Source organism: Podarcis muralis, chromosome 1 (genome assembly GCF_964188315.1).
Source record: "Podarcis muralis chromosome 1, rPodMur119.hap1.1, whole genome shotgun sequence".
Taxonomy (NCBI): Eukaryota; Metazoa; Chordata; class Lepidosauria; order Squamata; family Lacertidae; genus Podarcis; species Podarcis muralis.
In genome coordinates, this window is record NC_135655.1 from 120,247,539 (window position 1) to 120,269,221 (window position 21,683).

Here is a 21,683-nt window from a genome sequence, read left to right on the forward strand (position 1 = left end):
GGACCAGGGAGTCCTCCACACCAGCCCACCCCTTGTCTCCCAAAAACAGTACTTGTCTTGTCAGGATTCAACCTCAATCTATTAGCCACCATCCATCCTCCAGCTGCCTCCAGGCACTCACACAGGACCTTCACCGCCTTCACTGGTTTTGATTTGAAAGAGAGGTAGAGCTGGGTATCATCTGCATATTGATGGACACCCATTGACTTTTATTGATTTATTGATTTTAATATTTATAGAAATTAAAAATAAATAAATAAATAAAATAAAAAATAAATATAAATTCTGGCTGCAGAGTGGCCACATCTGCCCCATACAGCCAGAGCACATGTCTTCCCCCCAGGGAATAATCCTGCAAACGGTAGTTTAAGGGCGCTGGGAATTGTCGCTTTGCGAGGGGTAATCTAAGGTTCCTTGGATTATTTCCGGTGAGCCATGACTTTGGCACTGAGCACCAGTCGGTTCCTTTGAAGTTGACCTGACTTACCTAGAGAACTATCAGTGTACATAGTTTCAAGGATTCGGGGGATAAGATTGAGAGGAAAGTTTCCAGGTGTCGCTTAGCCATGTTTCACACTTCCCTTCGAGCCTTCCAAGAAAAAAAGGGGGGGAGGCCATTTATATATGGTATAAATGTGATTTAAGTGCATTGTGTGCATGTGACCGCTGGCAATATAATTTATTTTTTAATACCTAATATTGCGATTGAGATGCACACTCCCCACAACCCTGTTTGTGCTCCATTATTTTAAATGAATACTGTTGGGAATGCCAGGAACCTGTTCCACAAAGCTAGTACAATTGCGGGTTTAAAAAAGCATACCAGTTAAAGCTTTCATCAATTAATTCTGCAAAGTGATTAAAGCTTCCAGAGCCGTGGTGAAAATATTACAGGAGCGAGATTACATGCCCTCTGCTCCTTTTTTAATTTTTTTGCCTTTGTTTTGAAACATTCCAGCTTTTCTAGTGTATATGCAGAACCAATGGCTGCTCTGATGTTACCGTATTTTTTGCTCTATAAGACTCACTTTTTCCCTCCTAAAAAGTAAGGGGAAATGTGTGTGCGTCTTATGGAGCGAATGCAGGCTGCGCAGCTATCCCAGAAGCCAGAACAGGAAGAGGGATTGCTGCTTTCACTGTGCAGCAATCCCTCTTCCTGTTCTGGCTTCTGAGATTCAGAATATTATTTTTTCTTGTTTTCCTCCTCCAAAAACTAGGTGTGTCTTGTGGTCTGGTGTGTCTTATAGAGCGAAAAATACGGTATTTTGTTTTACAAGCCAGGACAGTGCTTGAATGCAAAGGGGGGAACCCAGGCTTTTCAGAATGACCGGAAAGGAAAGCTCTTCACACAGAGCCTCCTAGCAAACGCATTACAATTTGGATGACTGAAACACATTCCCCAGTTAATGGCCCGGTTAGCTAAGGCATGGCAAACACTAACCATAGTTAAAGCTGTGGTGTCTGGCAGATGAACCCTTAAACCTAACTTTATTATATCGAAGAATACAGTGGTACCTCGGGTTAAGAACTTATTTTGTTCTGGAGGTCCGTTCTTAACCTGAAACTGTTATTAACCTGAAGCACCACTTTAGCTAATGGGGCCTCCTGCTGCCACTGCGCCGCCACTGCGTGATTTCTGTTCTCATCCTGAAGCAAAGTTCTTAACCCGAGGTACTATTTCTGGGTTAGCGGAGTCTGTAACCTGAAGCGTCTGTAACCCAAGGTACCAGTGTAGTTAAAAACACCAGCAGCTGAGCCTTGAGAGAGGTTCAAATTCCCCCACTTCCCACTCTTTATTCGAGCCAGCGCTGCTCAAATGCTGCTAGCCACATTTAACTATAGTTGAGCAGGAGCTCTAGGTTTGCACATAACACTAAGCTATGATTAATGTTAGCAAAGGCTTATAAAGCAACTATAAAAAGGTAAAGGTACCCCTGCCCGTACGGGCAAGTCTTGACAGACTCTAGGGTTGTGCGCCCATCTCACTCAAGAGGCCGGGGGCCAGCGCTGTCCGCAGACACTTCCGGGTCACGTGGGCAGCGTGACAAAGCTGCATCTGGCGAGCCAGCGCAGCACACGGAAACGCCGTTTACCTTCCCGCCAGTAAGCGGTCCCTATTTATCTACTTGCACCCGGGGGTGCTTTCAAACTGCTAGGTTGGCAGGCGCTGGGACCGAGCAGCGGGAGCGCACCCCGCCGTGGGGATTCAAACCGCCGACCTTTCGATCGGCAAGCCCTAGGCGCTGAGGCTTTTACCCACAGCGCCACCCGCGTCCAAAAGCAACTACAAGCCTTAGTTAATGAGTGAATTCAACCAGAATGAGCTAAGCCGCTAAATTGGGTTCACACAATGCTTAAATCATGGTTTAATAAACCATGGGTTTAGCATTAAGTGCAAACCAGGTCAGTGGGTGGTGCCCAATGCTATAGTAATAATAATAATAATAATAATAATAATAATAATAATAATAATAAATAGTTTTATTTGTAACCAGCCCATCTGACTGGGGTGCTGAAGCCACTCTGGGCAGCTTCCAGCATATACCAAAACATACCGTATTTTTCTGTGTATAAGACTAGGTTTTCCCCCTAAAATATAATGTCCAAAATTTGGGGGCGTCTTATACACGGGGGCCATCTTCCCCCATTTTCTTAAAATGGAGTCCCCCCAAATAGGGGGTGTCTTATACATGGGTGCATCTTATAGAAGGAAAATTAGTGTAATTAAACATTAAAAACTTCCCTATACAGGGCTGCCTTGAGATGTCTTCTAAAGGTTGCGTAGCTCTTTCTCTCCTTGACATCTGATGGGCGGGCGTTCCACAGGGAGGGCACCACTACTGAGAAGGCCCTCTGTAGCTTCACTTCTTGCAGTGAGGGAACCAGCTGAAGACCCTCAGAGCTGGACTTCAGTGTCCAGGCTGGATGACAGAGATGGAGATGTTCCTTCAGGTATACTGGGCCAAGGCCGTTTAGGGCAGGCATCCCCAAACTCGGCCCTCCAGATGTTTTGGGACTACAGCTCCCATCATCCCTAGCTAACAGGACCAGTGGTCAGGGATGATGGGAGTTGTAGTCCCAAAACATCTGGAGGGCCGAGTTTGGGGGTGCCCGGTTTAGGTCAGCATCAGCACTTTGAATTATTCTCAGAAATGTACTGGGAGCCAATGTAGGTCTTTCAGGACCAGTGTTCGATTTCCTAATGAAAGGACTCAGTCAGTGAAATGAGGAAGAGAGGCATTTTTTGGTGTGTCCCCCTTCAGCCCTCCTGAATCTGCCTCCAGACAGAGCCACCAACACTTTGTGGAACAGATTTGGGAAGAGGGCAGAGGGGGAATTGCCCAAAATGGCCTTCCTCCCATTCCGCTGACAAAGTTCTTCCATCAGCATATGGAAAGCTTTAGATACCAATCGATATATTTTGAACTTCTAATTTTTGAGCTTTCCTCTTATCCAAGGCTTAGGAAACACTAGATGCTTGGTTCTGCATTATTTGGGACTGAGCTTTTTATCCTCTCCCCCCCATTATCCTCTCAAATTTTAATAATAATTTTATTTATTTCAGGTTTGCTTTGTCAGGCATGGATATGGAGCAGAGAGACTACGATTCCCGGACAGCGCTGCACGTAGCGGCTGCGGAAGGTTGTGGCAGTGAATAATCTCCGGCATTTCTTGTTAACATTTTAGCGTCGTTTAATATAACGAGTGCATAAAATTACCCTCCTCCTTGTGTTTTGTAGGTCACGTAGAGGTAGTTAAATTTTTGCTGGAAGCCTGCAAAGTGAACCCTTTCCCCAAAGACAGGTGAGCACCTGCACTTGAACATACAGGGGAGTATTCGCAGTCCATTAAATTACGGCAGCGCTGGCTTCGTGGGCGCTGTTCTCCGAGGAATTTGTGTGTTGAAAAGGGGGTATTTTATGGGGAACGTAATGAGAATTCTCTATATGCAAGCCAGGCGGCTGCTGATTCTGCTAATAGGGAAGTCGGGAGGAAGGGTTCTGGGCTTAGTTACAGAATATGCCTAGTCTACATGTGCTTGGGAGGGAATCAAGGCAGTGAAATGGGAAGAATATTATTATTATTATTATTATTATTATTATTATTAGAGTTTCTATACCACCCTATACCCAAAGGTCTCAGGGTGGTTCACAGAAAAGATCACAACATATATAATCAGAATAAAAACAACAACCCAATAATATCCCCTGAAAAGAGCCACATTTAAAAGGGCACAGAATGTCAAACAGATCAACCAAAGGTCTGGTTAAAAAGGAACCTTTCTGCCTGGTTCCTAAAGGTGTGTAATGAAGGCACCAGGCGAACTTCCTTGGGGAGAGCATTCCATAGACAGGGAGCCACTGCAGAGAAGGCCCGTTCTCGTGTTGCCACCCTCTGGACCTTTCGAGAAGGAGGCACACAAAGGGCCTTAGAAGATGATCTCATGGTCCACATAGGTTAACATGGAAAGAGGCGGTCCTTGAGGTATTGCGGCCCTGAGCCGTTTAAGGCTTTATGGGTCAAAACCAGCACTTTGAATTGGGCCCAGAAACTAACTGGTAGCCATTGCAGTTGGACCAGGATCGGTCTAATATGCTCAAACCTTCTTGTTCCGGTGAACAACCTGGCCGTTGAATTCTGCACCAGCTGAAGTTTCTGAATCTTCGGAGGCAGCCCTACGTATAACAACATTGCAGTAATCTAACCTTGATGTTACCAGAGCATAGACAACAGTAGTTAGGCTATCCTTGTCCAGATAGGGGCGTAGCTGGACCACCAGCCAAAGCTGATGGAAGGCATTCCGGGCCACCTGAGCCTAGACATTGTGCTCCAATATTTTTTTTACATTTTGTCAACATGCTTCCCTGTACAAACTAACAGACTAGCCTGGTCTTGTGCAATGTCAGATGTCCTTAAGCCTATTTAATTCAACCAGCTTTGGCACATCAAACCATTCCTGCATTGTTTGCGGGTTAGACTGGATGACCCTGGGGAGGAAAACAAGGGGGGGGGGAATTCTGAATGAAACAGTGGATGTATCATTTTTGTGCCTCATGCTGTGGCCACAGACATGTGATCTGATGGTGAATTTGGGGTGACCCAATGCAAAAATCCTGAGAATCCCTGTGGATCCATGCTTTGTAACCACGTTTTTGCACCATTGTGGCCCCAGGCAACAGTGGGTGCGTGATTTTTTTGGTGCAGGCTGTAGCCAAGGACATGCTATGTGATCTAATGGAGAATTTGGGGTGACCCAATGCAAAGATCCTGAGGATCCATGTGGATCCGTGCTTTGTAACCACGTTTTAAGTGGGAAGGGAAGGAAAAACACAGAAGCGACAAGGAGCACGAGAGGGGTGTGCGGAGAAGCAGCTGGCTAAGAATGCAGGAGAGGGGTTTAACGGGAGGGAGGAAAGGAAGGCAAAAGTTTTCCCCCACCCACCCAAGCCAGCCCTCTCTCTCTCTCCCACCTGCATGTTTTCCGGCTGCCTGCAAGTCCCTAAAATGCTTCCCTGGACGCAGCAGCACCAGAGCACGGAGAGGAATTAGAAGGAAGGACGCGATCCTTTCCTTTCCCCTCTGCTTGCCTGGAGGGGAGGGGATTTCCCTGCTCTTTGTTCCGTTTGAGCAAACAGCAACCCAAACAGAAGAGGGTGGGCAGTAAGACCCAGAGGCAGAATGCAGGAAAGCAACAGCCTCCTCTATTCAGGCGCGATTTGATTTTTGCCTGATTTTTGCCCCTGCACTCGGGCCAGTTGGCTCCAGGGACCACACATTCGCTCAATAACACGCACAGACATTTCCCCTTACTTTTTAGGAGAAAAAATCTGCGTGTTATAGAGAGAAAAGTATGGTATTTGGAATGTCCTGCTGTTGAAAGGTCTGAGACATATATCCATACTCAGGCCATTTTATTGCTTATAATCAACTTCACTTTTGAGTCTCACCTTCGGTTTTATTGCTTTTGACGTAACCCCATGCGGAATTTTCTCCGGTAGAATGAAATGGGCTTGTTAGTGGAGTCCCTTGTTTACAGAAAACAAACCTGAGGCCCTCAAGGTTGCTTCAGGGTTCCTGTGGAGGAGAGAAACATGCAGCCTGCCTACGGATTGGGAACTGTGATGATGGCACAACCATTCACGTTGCACGGGTTTTCTTCCATGGTAGTCAGTCGTGCCTGAACCCTGTATTCCCTACTGTGTTCCTCGCCATAACCATCATCGTACATTAAAAAGCAATTCGGTTTATTGGGTGAGGTTGCGGCAGGACTTCCTCCCTCGTGTGGTTCCCCCAGATTCTGCTCCAGAAGGTTGGAGGGACCCTCTTGAGCAGTTTTTAGGGTGCACAAGGGGGGAGGAGTTAAGAGAAATTTTCAGTGCCATTGCACAAGCAGATTTTTGTTCTGCAAGCAGGCAGACGTGTTGCCCGCTGCTTTCATTAAATGCTTGTGATTTAAAGACACCTATCGATGCCTCCTGCTGCGGTGACGATGTGTGATGTCACATGCTGATGTCACACACGTGTGCCGGGCACCCACAATGTTGGGTGGAACCCGACACACCATCTCCCTGCCTTTTCACTTGGAAAAAGAGAAACTCACTATCCCCATTTTATCTCCTCGCTTAACATTCTGGCTGACCTTGGGCAAGTCACTTTATCAGCCTGCTTCTCTGGGTTATTTTAATTCTAAAAAGCTGCTCCAAGCTTGGGTGAAAAGGAGGGCGGTTTTACAAATATGGCAAGAGCTTCCGATATATTTTGATACCCACATCTTCTTCTTCAACCTGAATGTTTTTGCTCCTGCAGATGGAACAACACACCTATGGATGAAGCCTTGCACTTTGGACATCATGATGTATTTAAAATTCTTCAAGAATATCAGGTCCAGTACACGCCTCCGGACGATTCTGGCAGTGGAAAGGAAAACCAAACTGTGCAGAAGAACCTCGACGGCTTACTATAACCCTCTCCCCCCCCCCCCTAGATCCCAGGAATTGAGATTACTGATCTAATTAATTGTGGAAAAAATGATTATGAAGAGCGTGTGTGTTTCTATTGGATAGTGATGTACCTTTGTTTCAGTGTTACAAGAGCTTTCTTCATCGCGCACAGACAAGTCTAGTTTCTCTTTCAGAAAAACAAAACTTCCAAGTCTCCATTCATGATGTGAGCAATATTACCTCGTGCTACTTATAACCGATAGAGAAAAAGAAATATTAGCTGCTGTTGGCTTTGTGCACTACTTAATTTATTTTTCCGTTTTCCGTGATGCTTCACTCCATGGTCAAGAACTCCCCCCCCCTTTCTGCATTTATTTTTTTAAAGAAAATTATTAATATAAGCCGTCTGGGAAGTGTACCTGAGTGGAACTGGGCCACACACAAGTGTCAATGTGGTCTTGCTAGATTTTCAAGATTTGTTGCTGACGTGGATTTCGTTTGGATGTGGATTTAGTCTGTGTGTGTCGAGCTACAATCTGCACTTACGTATTTGTGTTTTTAATTTCCCATGATACTTGTTTACATCATGTAAATTCTCAGAAGTATAGATTGTTGACTGGGGTCAGTGGTCTAGGCTTAACTTTTTATTCAAATAGTGTTTTTATCAGGGAATCTGTTCTAAGGTTTGTTTGACCAAAAGATATAGAGGAATGTAATTAGATAACCACGAGATCTTAGATGTTTCTATCAAATCTGCTTTATCCTTGTGTCGGGCTGCTGAAATACTCTTCAGTCCTTTGGCAGCCGCTGGTTCTTTTCAACACTTTTTGTTTTCACCAAATTGTTGTATACATACCACATTGGACTATGACTGACGGCAAGTGTATTCCTTGTATTTTTTATTTAGCAGTGACAAATGCTTTATTCCAGTCAAGGACCTGCAGGTATAAATAGAGAACCTGGCATTTTATAGTGTGTAAATCTAAATTCAAATTATTTGTGGATAAAGGTGATGTGGGGGCTGGTTTCACGCCAGGGGAAATAATTGCAACAATGGTGTCAGAAGGGTACTTCCAACTAACCTCCACTCTCAACTTGGTGACACTCATGCTATGTGCAACTTGTTTAAGGGACCTGACCAAAGCAGGTAATGGTGATGTTGTTATTATGGACGCTCATCATGTCAGAATCAATCTAGATGCAAACAAATGGCATTTTATAAAGGTAGGAGCTATATTAAATATCTATGAGCTTGAAATAAGGATTCCATGTGGTGTTGATGTTGCTACCCCTCCTGTGGAAGATCAGCTGAGCCATTACTAGAGAGTGGGACTGGGTTTTGTTGAAGGAAACAATGACTGAAGTAGAATGATTTGCATCCTTAAGGAAATGCTCACACCATAGAAAGACGAGGGTTTTGAGACTGAGCATATGAAGAGAGAGGCCTGAGATTTTACCTTATAATAAGCAGTGGATCAGAACTGGGTTGCAGGCCATATGAAGGTGGATTGCACCAGAATCATAGCCACCATTTTCTGTTATTTTTGTTGTATAATAAGGAAGAGTAGATAGTAAAGCCAAGAGGAGGAAAGGAGACGCACAGAAAAACACACGGTATGGGCGTGAGGATCCAAAACAGGTCCTGCATAACAAGTGAGGCTTAAAAGTGGATTCCAAAAATAAAAGATGGAAGTTGCACATTTTAGCAAACCTCTCATTACTGGGAGAATATCCTATTTGTTCACAGGTTTTAGGAGTTCCTTTCAAGAACTCCACATGCTTTATTTTCCTAAATGCCATCCACTGGGCTCTGTGCCACACCCCTCCACTCATGTTCTTTGAGCCAAATTGAGGACAGAGTTTACTGCAACTCCTCAGGAGTGCTTAGCAATATTCTGCGAAGACTGAACGTATAAAAGTCCATTTGCCGGGCCTAGAGAGTCATAGCTGTTCTTTTCTCCAAAACGAATCATATTCTACATGTATCTCCTTAAAGTATTCAAATTTATCCTTTTGACATTTCAGTAGTCTATAGTTATCACTATTTAATCAAATTGTAATACTGCAAAAGAAAAAATAAAGCATTATGCATACAAGCAAATGAAAGCCATTTTCCCTCAAATAGTTTGAGATTAACATTAGTATTTCCACCCTGCCAGTAGATAGCAACTACAGTGGTGCCCCGCAAGACGAATGCCTCGCAAGACAAAAAACTCGCTAGACGAAAGGGTTTTCCGTTTTTTGAGTCGTTCCGCAAGACGAATTTCCCTATGGTCTTGCTTCGCAAGACGAAACGTCTTGCGAGTTTGTTTCCTTTTTCTTAAAGCCGCTAATAGCCGTGCTTCGCAAGACGAAAAAACCGCAAGACGAAGAGACTCACGGAACGGATTAATTTCGTCTTGCGAGGCACCACTGTATTTTAGTACCAGCCTCTTCGAAGGTAGTTATAGCTTTTCCTCATTAGAAGAGGAAGTTGCAATTTGTAAAGTAATTGTGGCCCATTGGAGGCAGTTCATTTACATGTGGGTTTATTTATAAATACACTGTCCTTTAGTTCTGTTTTCTGTTGCTAACATGTTTTTTGTTTACCAAAAAGGCTTGTTTTGCTTGAAGAACACACTCAGTTTTAAAGTCTAAGCAATCTATACTTGTTCATCACAGCCTATAGAAATAAGTCAATTTTATGCTTCGTACATAAATGGCTCCTGCAATAGTCCTAGAATCAGCTATCCCATTTTTTGTGTGGATGTGTTGTGCTGGACGCATGTCCTTTTTAGTTTCATAGCAGAACTACCAGTGACTGTTTGTAGTGACCCAATGAGTAAAATACCTGGGCTTGACATTTGACATTCTTTATTGTAGAGGAGAAACTACGATGATTGTATTTGCCTCTTGACAGTTTCCCCATAAACTGAATCTAAACTTAATATACTTGAGCTGTACCACTTCTGAACGTAAGATTTATTTTCAGGATTACCAAATTCAGTGGTGTTGCATTTTACAACATAATAAACATGCTTACAAAAAAAACAAAGGTGGTTTGCTTTTTCTTCCCCAATCTATGCCTGTGTGTGCTCAGTGGAAGCATATTAATTAAGCTTTTCATTCTTTCTATAGCAGCTTTACAAACACATTTGCTGAGTGATTGTGGGGGGAGTCAAGTCTGAACTTGTGTATTGTGAAACGTGCACTGCTGGGACTCTATAGTTTGCTTAAGAGGATTGTATTGCTTTCAGGGTTGCATAGAGGGGCTGTAGAACTAATCTTTCTGGAGTTGAAGGGAGATACACAAGCCTTAGCCACTCAACAGCCTATGCAACAGAATCAGTCTCTTAATTCCCTCCACAATCTAGACTCTCTCCAGAAAGCAATTCCCTTTTAACGAAAAGACACACCATGGGAAACCATTACAGTGGTACCTCGGGTTACATATGCTTCAGGTTACAGACTCCGCTAACCCAGAAATAGTACCTCGGGTTAAGAACTTTGCTTCAGGGTGAGAACAGAAATCGTGCGGCAGCAGCGGAAGGCCCCATTAGCTAAAGTGGTGCTTCAGGTTAAGAACAGTTTCAGGACCTCCAGAACGAATTAAGTACTTAACCAGAGGTTCCACTGTATTCCATTAGCAACCAAACACACCGAAGGTGTGCCACAATTACACATGTGTCATTAGGCACTGCCACTTATTTACAGTCTTCAAACTTTCTGTGTCATTTATGGTCTGCCAACACAGAATGCAAAATACATGGGATCATTAAAAGGTTATCACGGCAGGAATAGGGGAACCCCTCCCCCCCCAACCTCTAGCAATGCTGCTTATTTTGCAAATTCATCCTTTTACTGAATGGCTCTGATACGCAGAGCGTGCCTGTAACAAAATCTATATACCACTTGATTGCAATAAAAGCGGCTTACTGGATAGAATCCTACAGAATGGGCATATTATTTTGGGGGGCACTCCTGGTAAAAACTGACTCCACCACCAGATGAGTTACGAGAGCTGGAACCATTACCTGCCTCTGCCCTCTAAATGCTTTCAGCGTTAAGTCATTAAAGCGTCCCTGAATTTAGGAAAAGATAACCAGGTATATAATAGGGAATTCTGCTCTTTAAAACTGGGCACAGCAACAACCGTGATCCTGTTGCTGAACTCTGCAGTAACTCTTAGCTGCAAATCCTGATCCACCTGTTCAGTTTTGTTTTAATGACACAACAATACACAATTAAGACAGGAAGAAGCAATTTTCTCTTGCAAACCATTCTTTGGAATACTACAGAGAAAAAGGAGGTGGCAGTGCAGAAAAGTAAACATTTCCTCTAGTATCTTCATGTATTCTGATAGAATCGTACAGTTGGCAGCATCCCCCAGCGCTATCATGTCCAACCCGCCCCCCCGGCAGTGCTGGAACCTTTTGCCCAACATGGGGGCTTGAACCCATGACCTTGGTAGTAAGTCTCATGCTCTACCAACTGAGATATCCCCCAGGATCTTGAAAGTTCCTGGGGGACTCCCTGCCACCCCAGTGCTCTGCATTTGGTGAATGATCTTGTTCCCACACACTTTCACTTAGCTTTCCTGTAGGCCAAAATGGAATCGCAAGTGTTAGAATAGGCACAAGTGCTGTGTACTTGGGGTACAATGCTTATGTCAAGCTACAGGGGGTGTACGGTGGTACCTCTAGATGTGAACGGGATCCATTCCAGAGCCCCGTTCGCATCTAGAAGCAAACCTAACTAGCGACAGCGCGTCTGCACACGTGTTGCTTTTCGCTGCTTCTGCGCATGCACGTGACATCATTCTGAGCGTCTGCGCATGCGGCGAAACCCGGAAGTAATGCGCTCCGTCACTTCCGGGTTGCCGCGGAGCGCCACTCGAACGTGCTCATCCCGAAGCACATTCAACCCAAGGTATGGCTGTACTTTGAAAGAGACACAACTAGGACTCCAGCTAGTCAGGACTGCGCAGTTAACAGTACCCCACCGAGGAGTCCTGATTTGTATGCATTTTGCCTCTCTTCGACACAGCAACAAAACCAGATTTGATTTCTGCAGGAAATCTAGGCTTCCAATTTGAACGTTCTTGGTGCTTTGTTTTTAAAAAGAACATTCCATTTCACAGGGAACAAGCTGGGAATGCATGCAAAGCTAATAAAATCAAATTGCCATAAGCACACGCCAACTGACACACACACACAAAAGTTGCTGGAAAATAAGTTACGTCCTGGAGCGCTAGCCTAAACCACTATTTTCGTAACAAAAGAACAAACCCTTTAAACTTTTTAAAGCTGCGATTTCGGCAAACAAAGCAGTACAGCAGCAATACATAAGGCACTGCAGTGCTCAGAAACCAGAACTGCATAATATGGATTCTACAGCCGTTATAGGTCCTCAACTCACAAGTGGCTAAGTCTTGATGCAGGCCTAGCCAGTCAGCCCTTATGTTCAATAATCCGGACATAGCTGGAAAAGAAAAGAAAAAAAGACAGGTTACCCAAGTGACAATGACGAATGACACTTAACATTCTACACTTTTGGTGGAATGCTTGATCCTACAAATCCGCTTTTAACCAGCTGAAGAGCAGCTCTTGAGTCCCATGGCCTGTGCACCAGCTTATTCACTATTATTTAAAGGAGGCTGCTTGGAGAGATGCAAGCAGATACAATGCCCTGCATTAACTCGAAAAGCAGTGGGCCAAAGCCAAGTCTGCACAATGGCCTCTGTCCACTTCATCATCACTCCCCCCTCACACACCAAAAAACGGTGTCTCTTAACAGGAGACCAGGGTTAAAATTGGGATTGCTATAAATTGCACCAGCTGGCTTTGAGTAAGGTAAAGGTAAAGGGACCCCTGACCATTAGGTCCAGTCGTGACCGACTCTGGGGTTGCGGCGCTCATCTCGCTTTATTAGCCGAGGGAGCCAGCGTACAGCTTCCGGATCATGTGGCCAGCATGACTAAGCCACTTCTGGCGAACCAGAGCAGCGCACGGAAACGCCGTTTACCTTCCCGCCGGAACAGTACCTATTAATCTACTTGTACTTTGACGTGCTTTTGAACTGCTAGGTTGGCAGGAGCAGGGACCGAGCAACGGGAGCTCACCCCATCGCGGGGATTCGAACCACCGACCTTCTGATCAGCAAGTCCTAGGCTCTGTGGTTTAACCCACAGCGCCACCCACGTGTTTAAGATAAAAGGGACAGCTCTGTTATGCTGCCTTAAGGAAAAAACCTTATATCCATAGTCTACACTGGGGTCGGCAACCTAAGGCCCAGGGGCCACAAGCGGCCCACGGGGGTCATTTAACCGGCCCACGAGCTGCCCCCGAACCGAGTCGCCTGCTTGGCGAGTCCCTGCACACTGCGCTAAACCGGGGCAACGTGGTGCAGGGACTCGCTTCTGCAGCGTTGAAAATTGTGTCTGCACAGACGCCGGAAATCGTGGGCGCGTGCACTCACACATGCGCGATCTGGCCCACGGAGGGATCTCTGCTGGAGTGAACCGGCCCAGGCGAGGTAAACCTTGCCAATCCCTAGTCTACACTTCTGCTCATTGGAGGAAATCCAGAGTTGAACATCCCCTAGCAAAGGGGGAAAGGTTGTTGTTTAGTCGTTTAGTCGTGTCTGACTCTTTGTGACCCCATGGACCAGAGCACGCCAGGCACTCCTGTCTTCCACTGCCTCCCGCACTTTGGTCAAACTCATGCTGGTAGCTTTGAGAACACTGTCCAACCATCTCGTCCTCTGTCATCCCCTTCTCCTTGTGCCCCCCATCCTTCCCAACATCAGTGTCTTTTCCAGTGTCTTCTCTCAGAATGGAGAGGTTTGATCTTCTTGCAGTCCATGGGACTCTCAAGAGTCTCCTCCAGCACCATAATTCAAAGGCATCTATTCTTCTGCGATCAGCCTTCTTTATGGTCCAGCTCTCACTTCCATACATCACTACTGGGAAAACCATAGCTTTAACTATACGGACCTTTGTTGGCAAGGGGATGTCTCTGCTTTTTAAGATACGATTTTGCTTTAAAGCTAACAGACTCCAGTGTAGCTTCTTCAGTTCTGCAGGGCAGAGGTTTTCAACCTTTTTTGAGTCCACTGCTTCCTCAACCAACTACATTCTTTCTGTGGCTCCCCTGTGGGGCTCAGGAGCTCAGTTATGTCACCCCTTGCCTGCCGAGCTGTCAGCCCCTCACCCCTTTCTTGGACACCCTTGTGGAGGGTTCCCTCAGCCTCCTTCCGTCTCCCTTCTCCTCTCCTTAGGAATCCTCGCTTGCTTGCTTCCTGCGGCCATCATCACCCCGGCTGGTCCCAGAGGCACCATTCGCTTCAACAAACAGCTGTGCAAGCCTCTGGAGGGGGAGAGCTGAGGGCATCAGAGAAGAGGGTGGGAAGGAGGGAGGGAAAACCTGACCACGATTCAAGGCACCCCAGGGTGCCACAATGCACTGATTGAAAACCACTGCCGCAGGGTATTGCTGAAGCACACCTGTAGAGTTTACTAACTGCTGCTCAGCAAGACGTTCTTCCCTGTGTTACTAAGATATTACTAAGTACGTTTCCGAGCACAATTCAAAGTGTTGGTGTTGACCTTTAAAGCCCTAAACGGCTTCGGTCCTATATTCCTGAAGGAGCGTCTCCACCCCCATCTTTCAGCCCAGACACTGAGGTCCAATGCTGAGGGCCTTCTGGCGGTTCCCTCACTGCGAGAAGCCAAGTTACAGGGAACCAGGCAGAGGGCCTTCTTGGTAGTGGCACCCACCCTGTGGGAACACCCTCCCAGCAGATGTCAAAGCAATAAACAACTATTTTACTTTTTTAAAAGACAACTGAAGGCGGCCCTGCTTAGGGAAGTTTTTAATGTCTGATGCTGTACAGTGGTACCTTGGGTTACATACGCTTCAGGTTACAGATTCTGCTAACCCAGAAATAGTGCTTCAGGTTAAGAACTTTGCTTCAGGATAAGAACAGAAATCGGGCTCCGGTGGCGCAGCAGCAGCAGGAGGCCCCATTAGCTAAATTGGTGCTTCAGGTTAAGAACAGTTTCAGGTTAAGAACGGACCTCCGGAACGAATTAAGTACTTAACCCAAGGTACCACTGTATTGTTTTTAATATTCAGTTGGAAGCCGCCCAGAGTGGCTGGGGAAACCCAGCCAGATGGGCGGGGTATAAATAATAAATAATAATTATTATATTATTTAAGATCACGCTAAGTCTCTCGGGGATGGCGGAACTATGTGAATTTCTTGCATCCATGACAAAAGCGTGCCCGACAGATAAGCACGGCTTCAGAAGCCCCCGGCTTTGTGGTTTACTCACCATCATGTCTGCAGAGCCTATCGCTCGTTTGACCTCGTCAAAATCTTCCGGGGACATTGGCAAGAGGTTATCCGTGCTCTGCAGTTTGGAGGGGTGGCTGCAAGATAAGAAGGAGGGAGCGGGAAGAAAACAACAAGAACGTGACTGTTTCTAATGAGCTGGGACCAACCAGGGAATCACTAGTCCTGGTATCAGCAAGGTTGGGGAACCAGACGCCGAGCAGATGTTGGGAGATCAGTGCCCACCATCCCCAGCAAAAAAGCCAAACTGGGTGTGACTGATGGGAGTCAGATCTAACAGCACCTGGAGGGAGACTGGTTCTCCTCACCCCTGCAGTACAGGATACCTCTGGCCAAACTGTTAATTTAAAGTGCTCGAAACCATTAAGCGTTGCCCAAAGGCAATGTAAACCCAACAGCAGACCCTTCTTGCCCTGCTAAGACAATTGGATCGCCTCAAACAGCACAGTAGAATTTTAACAGCATCCCCCAATATTACTAGGGCACAGAAGTCTAGCGTTACCCTTGCCAATACAGGAGCCAAACTGGAACAGGACCCAAGTGGGGAATCATCCCTGTACACAGAGGCCTAACTGGCAATGCAAGCGTTAAGTTAGGATAGCCACACCTTCGGAGGCGGTTCCTATTTGATACACGGCGCATGCAATCCATGCTCAGGCATGCACAGTTAAATATAAGCAGCCCGGTAAGGAGCTAGCGCACGAATTCAGAGGGGCAGGGAGAGATCGTGTGTTTGAATATCCTACATGCTGCACGGAGATGGCCTTAAAAGTCTTCCAACTGTTGCCATGTCATACATTATTATTATTATTATTATTATTATTATTATTATAAAAACCATGACTTTACCAGATCTGCCTATTTGTTAGGACACTTTGGGAGGCTGGGCCAGTGTGACATGTAAAAAATTAGGGCTGCAAACTTTAATTAAAAACCCTTTAAATCAATTTTAAAAGGCAATCCTGGTTAATTGGACAACACCTTAAAAAAAATATATGGTTAGTTAAGAAATATTATCTACACTGACTGGTAGTCCAGGGATTCCCACACCTACAAGGAGACACCAGTGGTCTGATTGCAAAGCTACTGCGCTACTGCTAAGCTATAGCTCCACCCACTTGCCCATATATGGTTGATGATGTCATTCCAGGGGGAGTGGCTACAAAGCTGATGGAGCCTGCTCCCCGATGGATGAACAAGAGAGAAGTCTGGAATATTATTTAATGTACAGTGGCATACTGTGTTCTCAATTATATAGCTGGAAACTGATAAAAGGGCTCTCTAGGATAGAGAAGGAGCCTATATACTTTATTAGCATTAAAGAACTGGGAGCTGTATCAAAACACATACAACAAGACAAGTGTCCCTGCCTTCTAGGCTTACAATCTAATTTGTTTAGAGAGAGTCAAATGGATGGGGAACAATCTTATCTATCTATCACCTATCTATATCTATCTATCTATCATCTATCTATCTATCTATCTATCTATCTATCTATCTATCTATCCATCCATCTACTTCACACACACAAGGGGCAAGTTTTAAATCAGAATATTGAAACACACTAACTGAAGGAGCAGACTGGGTTTTGTGGGGGGAGGTGTTGAGCGTTCCAGTGGGAAAGAGAGGGGGCAGCTAGGGAACAGAGGGTGCAATTTGGGGTTTATGGAGGAAGGGGAACCAGAGGAATGCAGAGAGTGGGCAGGGAGACCACAAAGAGATTTAGCAAAGGAAAGAATGATCTGAGTGGTGGGACAAGCAGAAGGGGGCACGGAGAAAACAGAAACCAGGTTTCTCCCCCCACTTAGGAAGTTGCCTGCCTAAAGCATTGCTGCTCCTTTGTGCAGAACCACCTGTGGGCTCAGCCCAGGCTCCGAGTCCCTTCCCTTTAGACTCCCCCCCAGCCCCAACTGCATCCCCTTGCCAGCTGACAACCCAGTAGTCGTAACCCTTTGCCCCCCTTCCAAAAACAAAACAAAAAAAAGCCCTGGGGAAATCTGGTTGTCCATCCCAAATTAAGTACCGCCAAAGAAGCACATTATACCAATATCCAAAATTAACATTTTATTTTGACATTTCTTTGTGTGTGAGGTTTTTCCGCCCCCCCGCCCCGAGTGCGGAGTGCATCACAAAGTGATGATGTGTTTGGAAGGCAAGACGGTCCATGGGAGGAGCTTCTGGAGCCAGCCTAGGCATGAACAGGTTATATAGTTCAGCTGTGCTGGTACCCCAGAGGTCACTATGAAGGTCCGCACTGCAAAAGCAGCAAGGAAGGTGTGTGTATATGTGGGGTGGCGGGGGTGGGGAGTGTTCTACCCTGTAATAACAACACAGGAATTTCACTTCTTAGCATCTATCACAGTTTTTTGTTTTTTTTTAAAGTACATTCAGCTGTCTTCTCAGCAAACTCACACTTCAGACACAGAGATTAATTCAGTTTTGATGTATCCTTTTCCTCCGCCGTCCACATCCATGGGTTCTGCGGCTAAAATGATGAAAGAAAAACACATACAAAACCCAGTTTTAGTAACTACGGCTGGTTCATCCAGCCAAAAATGGCCAATGGTCAGGGGCTCACGGGAGTTGGGAGTCTAGCAACTTCCGGAGGGCCGTGCAGATATTCCAACCCCTAGTATAATAAATAATAATAATAATAATAATAATAATAATAATAATAATACTTTATTATTTATACCCCGCTCATCTGGCTGGGTTTCCCCAGCCACTCTGGGTGGCTTCCAACAGAATATTAGTAAAGGGACTCCTGACCATTAGGTCCAGTCGTGGCTGACTCTGGGGTTGCGGCGCTCATCTCGCTCTATTGGCCGTACAGCTTCCGGGTCATGTGGCCAGCATGACAAGCCGCTTCTGGCGAACCAGAGCAGTGCACAGAAACGCTGTTTACCTTCCCGCCGGAGCGTTACCTATTTATCTACTTGCACTTTGACATGCTTTCGAACTGCTAGGTTGGCAGGAGCAAGGACCGAGAAACGGGAGCTCACCCCGTCGTGGGGATTCGAACCGCCAACCTTCTGATCGGCAAGTCCTAGGCTCTGTGGTTTAACCCACAGCGCCACCCACGTCCCTAACAGAGTATTAAAATACTACAAAAGCACTCCCTACTTTTCTTGGGACTTCACTTTAATGTAAAGACAACAGTTGGGTTTCCTCGAACGAGACTTGCCAGTGGAAGCCCCCAGCAAGGACTTCCGCTCGTACAATGGGGCTCCCCCACCTTCTGCACCCAATTGGCTTGGGGTGGGGCTAAGAGAGACCCTCCACAACGGCACGAGGTGGGTGGGGGGGAGAGGTGGGGTTGTTCTGCCCGGCAAGATGAAACACTTGTGCCGACTGAAAACACTGATGTTGGAATTCCAACCCTGTAACAATTCTGTCCATATTGGTGACTATGACATTGCAGCGGATGCACCCAGAATTGTCAAAACGTGCATCGTCAGGTCTAGAACTGGGGGGAAAGCCAGTGCTATTTTTCTGGGGGGGACACATACCCCTAAACATTTTGTGAATCCAAGTCTGGCCTCATTGAGGGGCAGTATTTCAATATGAGTAGGAAAACCTTTTTTTTAAGAAAAAAAGCACTGGAAAAAGCAATGGACAAGACTACATTTCAAATCACCCGCTTGCTGCTATTCCCTGCTATTTTCCTTACAGCTTCCCCCTGTCCCCCACAAGTGCCATCCCTGTTTGAGGTCCAGGGGGAAAAGATGGGGTGGCACTCCTAATTTTGTGTGCAATGAGAGGGATTTTTTTTTAAAAAAAAAGAACATGGCCTTTCACCGCTACAAATTCAGCTACTGATGCTTCATGGAACTGACCACAACACAGGTTTTTGTTTCAAAGGAAAAGTACTCACACTCTTTGGGCCTGGAGTAGTATTTCCCAAAGGCATTGTCTTTGGGAATATCTGGATAAAGAAATTTCAGGGGGTTTTCTGGAATATTCTCAGCCGCCATCACCTTGTAGCTGCGAATAATATCGGGCAGGCTAACCGCGGAGAGTTCCTTCTTTGTGTAGGGTTCCACTGAGTGACATAAATTATCTGGTACATAGCCAGGGGAGTGAGGGTGGAGAGAGACAAGAATTAAAATCAAGATCAGAAACTCAGCTTTCAACACACTTGGCCTGCTAAGAAGCTAACAGAACTCAGAAAGCTGCTATCTACTGTTTACCCTTCACATTAGGGTTGCCATTCACCACCACCCAAGTCCCGCCCTGTAACAGAAGAGAATTTTAGCAGGTGAGGAGCTTTCCCTCAGAGTTAAAAGGAGGAAGGCTCTTAAGAAGTTGCCAACTTCTCCTTCCATTTTTTTAAAAAAATATTTTTTATTAGTTTTCAATTACAATAATCCAATGGAAGCCTCATTATGCCAATACAAAATTATAATTAACAATGCCAATCTTTCAAATGTCAAATTATATAATTTATGTGCCCATCCCCCCCACCCCCGTGTGCTAGAATGAATGGTTTGCCGATTTATGTAATTTCTGCGTTCCATAATCTTATAAATTCCAATTACACAGCAGTCAGAAAAACAAACCAGCTTCTCCTTCCATGTTTTTCTCCATTCCCTCGTTTCTCTCAAAATCCCTTCCTGGGCTCCCTTTCCCACAATTATGCCAAGAGGAAAACAGGAAGCAAGAGACTTGTTTCAAAGGAAGGCACATTCCAATTTTTATTTTTGAGAAATTGGGGTGCAAGAGAAAATTTCCATAGCTTAGCGATAAGCATTACTATTGTGTAGGAGGCCCAATTCAAAAAACAACTGTGCTTGGAGAGCTAGGCTCCAACGAACATGGGAGGATTTACTGCCACAAAAAAATAACAACACAAACAAATATACAGGCTGTATATACCGTATTTTTCGCCCTATAGGACGCACCGGCCCATAGGACGCACCTAGATTTGGGGGGGGGAATAAAGGGGGGGGAATTATTTTTCCCCCACACCCAGGCACGGGGCTGGGGCGGGGGAAGCCCGAGCTGGCTCCTGGGGTCGGGGGAAGTCTGAGTTTCCCCCGACCCCAGCCCCCAGAACAGGAGCTGAGCGCAGCTTCGGCATCACTCCGGGGGGTTGCGTGGAGCTGCGCTGATCCCGGGAGCGCAGGCAGCTCTGCGCAACCTTTGGGAGCCCGGCGCGGCTTCGCGCCAGGCTCCGGGGGGTTGCGCGGAGCCTGGGAGCGCAGGCAGCTCTGCGCAACCGGCTTCGCGCCGGGCTCCCTAGGGCTGCGCAGAGCCTTCTGAAGCCTGGAGAGGGAGAGGGATCGGTGCGCACAGACCCCTATCGCTCACCAGGTTTCAGCAAAAGCCGGGCTCCCGTCGGATTCGCCCCATAGGACGCACACACATTTCCCCTTCATTTTTGGAGGGGAAAAATGCGTCCTATAGGGCGAAAAATACTGTAACTATATAAGTTCTTTTTAAATGTGATTCAACATTTCATATCAAAATATGTGGTTCTATAGACCAACATATCATATAAACAAAACATATTATGATAAATTAAAGTCCAGCAGATTAATCAGGAAATACAATCTATTCAGTTCTTATACTGGTAATATCCACAGTGTGGAATTCTTATATCAATCTTGGTAGTGTTCCACGTGAAGATGCTTTTAAGAATTCTAGCATTCCTTGTATGCAGGTATTAGATGAAAAACTTGGAAGAATGGCACATGCACAACATTTTAAAAAATGGAACGCTTCATGAATTTGCGTGTCATCCTTGTGCGGGGACCATGCTAATCTACTCTGTATCATTCCAATTGTAGTACAGTGGTACCTTGGGTTAAGTACTTAATTTGTTCTGGAGGTGCGTTCTTAACCTGAAACTGTTCTTAACCTGAAGCACCACTTTACCTAATGGGGCCTCCTGCTGCTACCGCGCCGCCGGAGCCCGATTTCTGTTCTTATCCTGAAGCAAAGTTCTTAACCTGAAGCACTATTTCTGGGTTAGTGGAGTGTGTAACCTGAAGCGTATGTAACCTGAAGCATATGTAACCAGAGGTACCACTGTATATGTGCTGCCACAAAAAAATATGCAATGGATGGGTTTTTGTTTTTTTTTTAAATTAATGTATTTAAAAAAATTTAAGCCCTTGAACACAAAATGAGCATTCTTTTTGAGTGTTTGCCTACCATTTTGTGGTCCTTCTGCCCAGGTAAAAGTGATGGCTCCTTCTCGACTACTTTCACTGAACCTCAGGAGGAAGGTACCGGTGGGCTTATTCTTGAGCAAGCAACGTTCTCGTTCTTTGCTTATGAAGCCTATGATGCTTCTGAAATGTCAAAAAGAGAAGAGCACAGATGCACAAAAACATTGTGTGACAGGACTTGGGCCTTGTAGTAAGTCAAGAGGACACCAACCTGGGGCCCTGAAGGTATTGTCTA

At 45.7% G+C, this 21,683-nt stretch overlaps 2 protein-coding genes and 1 non-coding gene across 7 annotated transcripts in view; 1 reads left to right on the forward strand and 2 right to left on the reverse strand.

The window, feature by feature from the left end:
* The window catches only part of GLS (glutaminase), a 76,985-nt gene extending 67,010 nt beyond the window's left edge, over nt 1–9,975 (forward strand). For all 4 annotated transcript variants that reach the window (XM_028750597.2, XM_028750635.2, XM_077917353.1 and 1 more), the window contains 3 exons: nt 3,566–3,642; nt 3,741–3,804; nt 6,808–9,975. In XM_028750597.2, coding sequence (XP_028606430.2) covers nt 3,566–3,642; nt 3,741–3,804; nt 6,808–6,964 — 298 coding nt within the window. In that variant the 3' untranslated portion in view covers nt 6,965–9,975. The remainder of the gene's footprint in view (nt 1–3,565; nt 3,643–3,740; nt 3,805–6,807) is intronic.
* Nucleotides 9,976–11,602: 1,627 nt separating this feature from the next.
* The window catches only part of STAT1 (signal transducer and activator of transcription 1), a 43,986-nt gene continuing 33,905 nt past the window's right edge, over nt 11,603–21,683 (reverse strand). For both annotated transcript variants that reach the window (XM_028750649.2, XM_077917339.1), the window contains exons 20-24: nt 21,432–21,571; nt 19,150–19,335; nt 17,688–17,760; nt 15,256–15,352; nt 11,603–12,401 (exon numbers count right to left, since the gene is read on the reverse strand). In XM_028750649.2, coding sequence (XP_028606482.2) covers nt 12,384–12,401; nt 15,256–15,352; nt 17,688–17,760; nt 19,150–19,335; nt 21,432–21,571 — 514 coding nt within the window. In that variant the 3' untranslated portion in view covers nt 11,603–12,383. The remainder of the gene's footprint in view (nt 12,402–15,255; nt 15,353–17,687; nt 17,761–19,149; nt 19,336–21,431; nt 21,572–21,683) is intronic.
* On the reverse strand, nt 20,982–21,089 carry LOC114585799 (U6 spliceosomal RNA). The gene has a single exon (XR_003703991.2). It is a non-coding gene; the product is annotated as a U6 spliceosomal RNA (small nuclear RNA).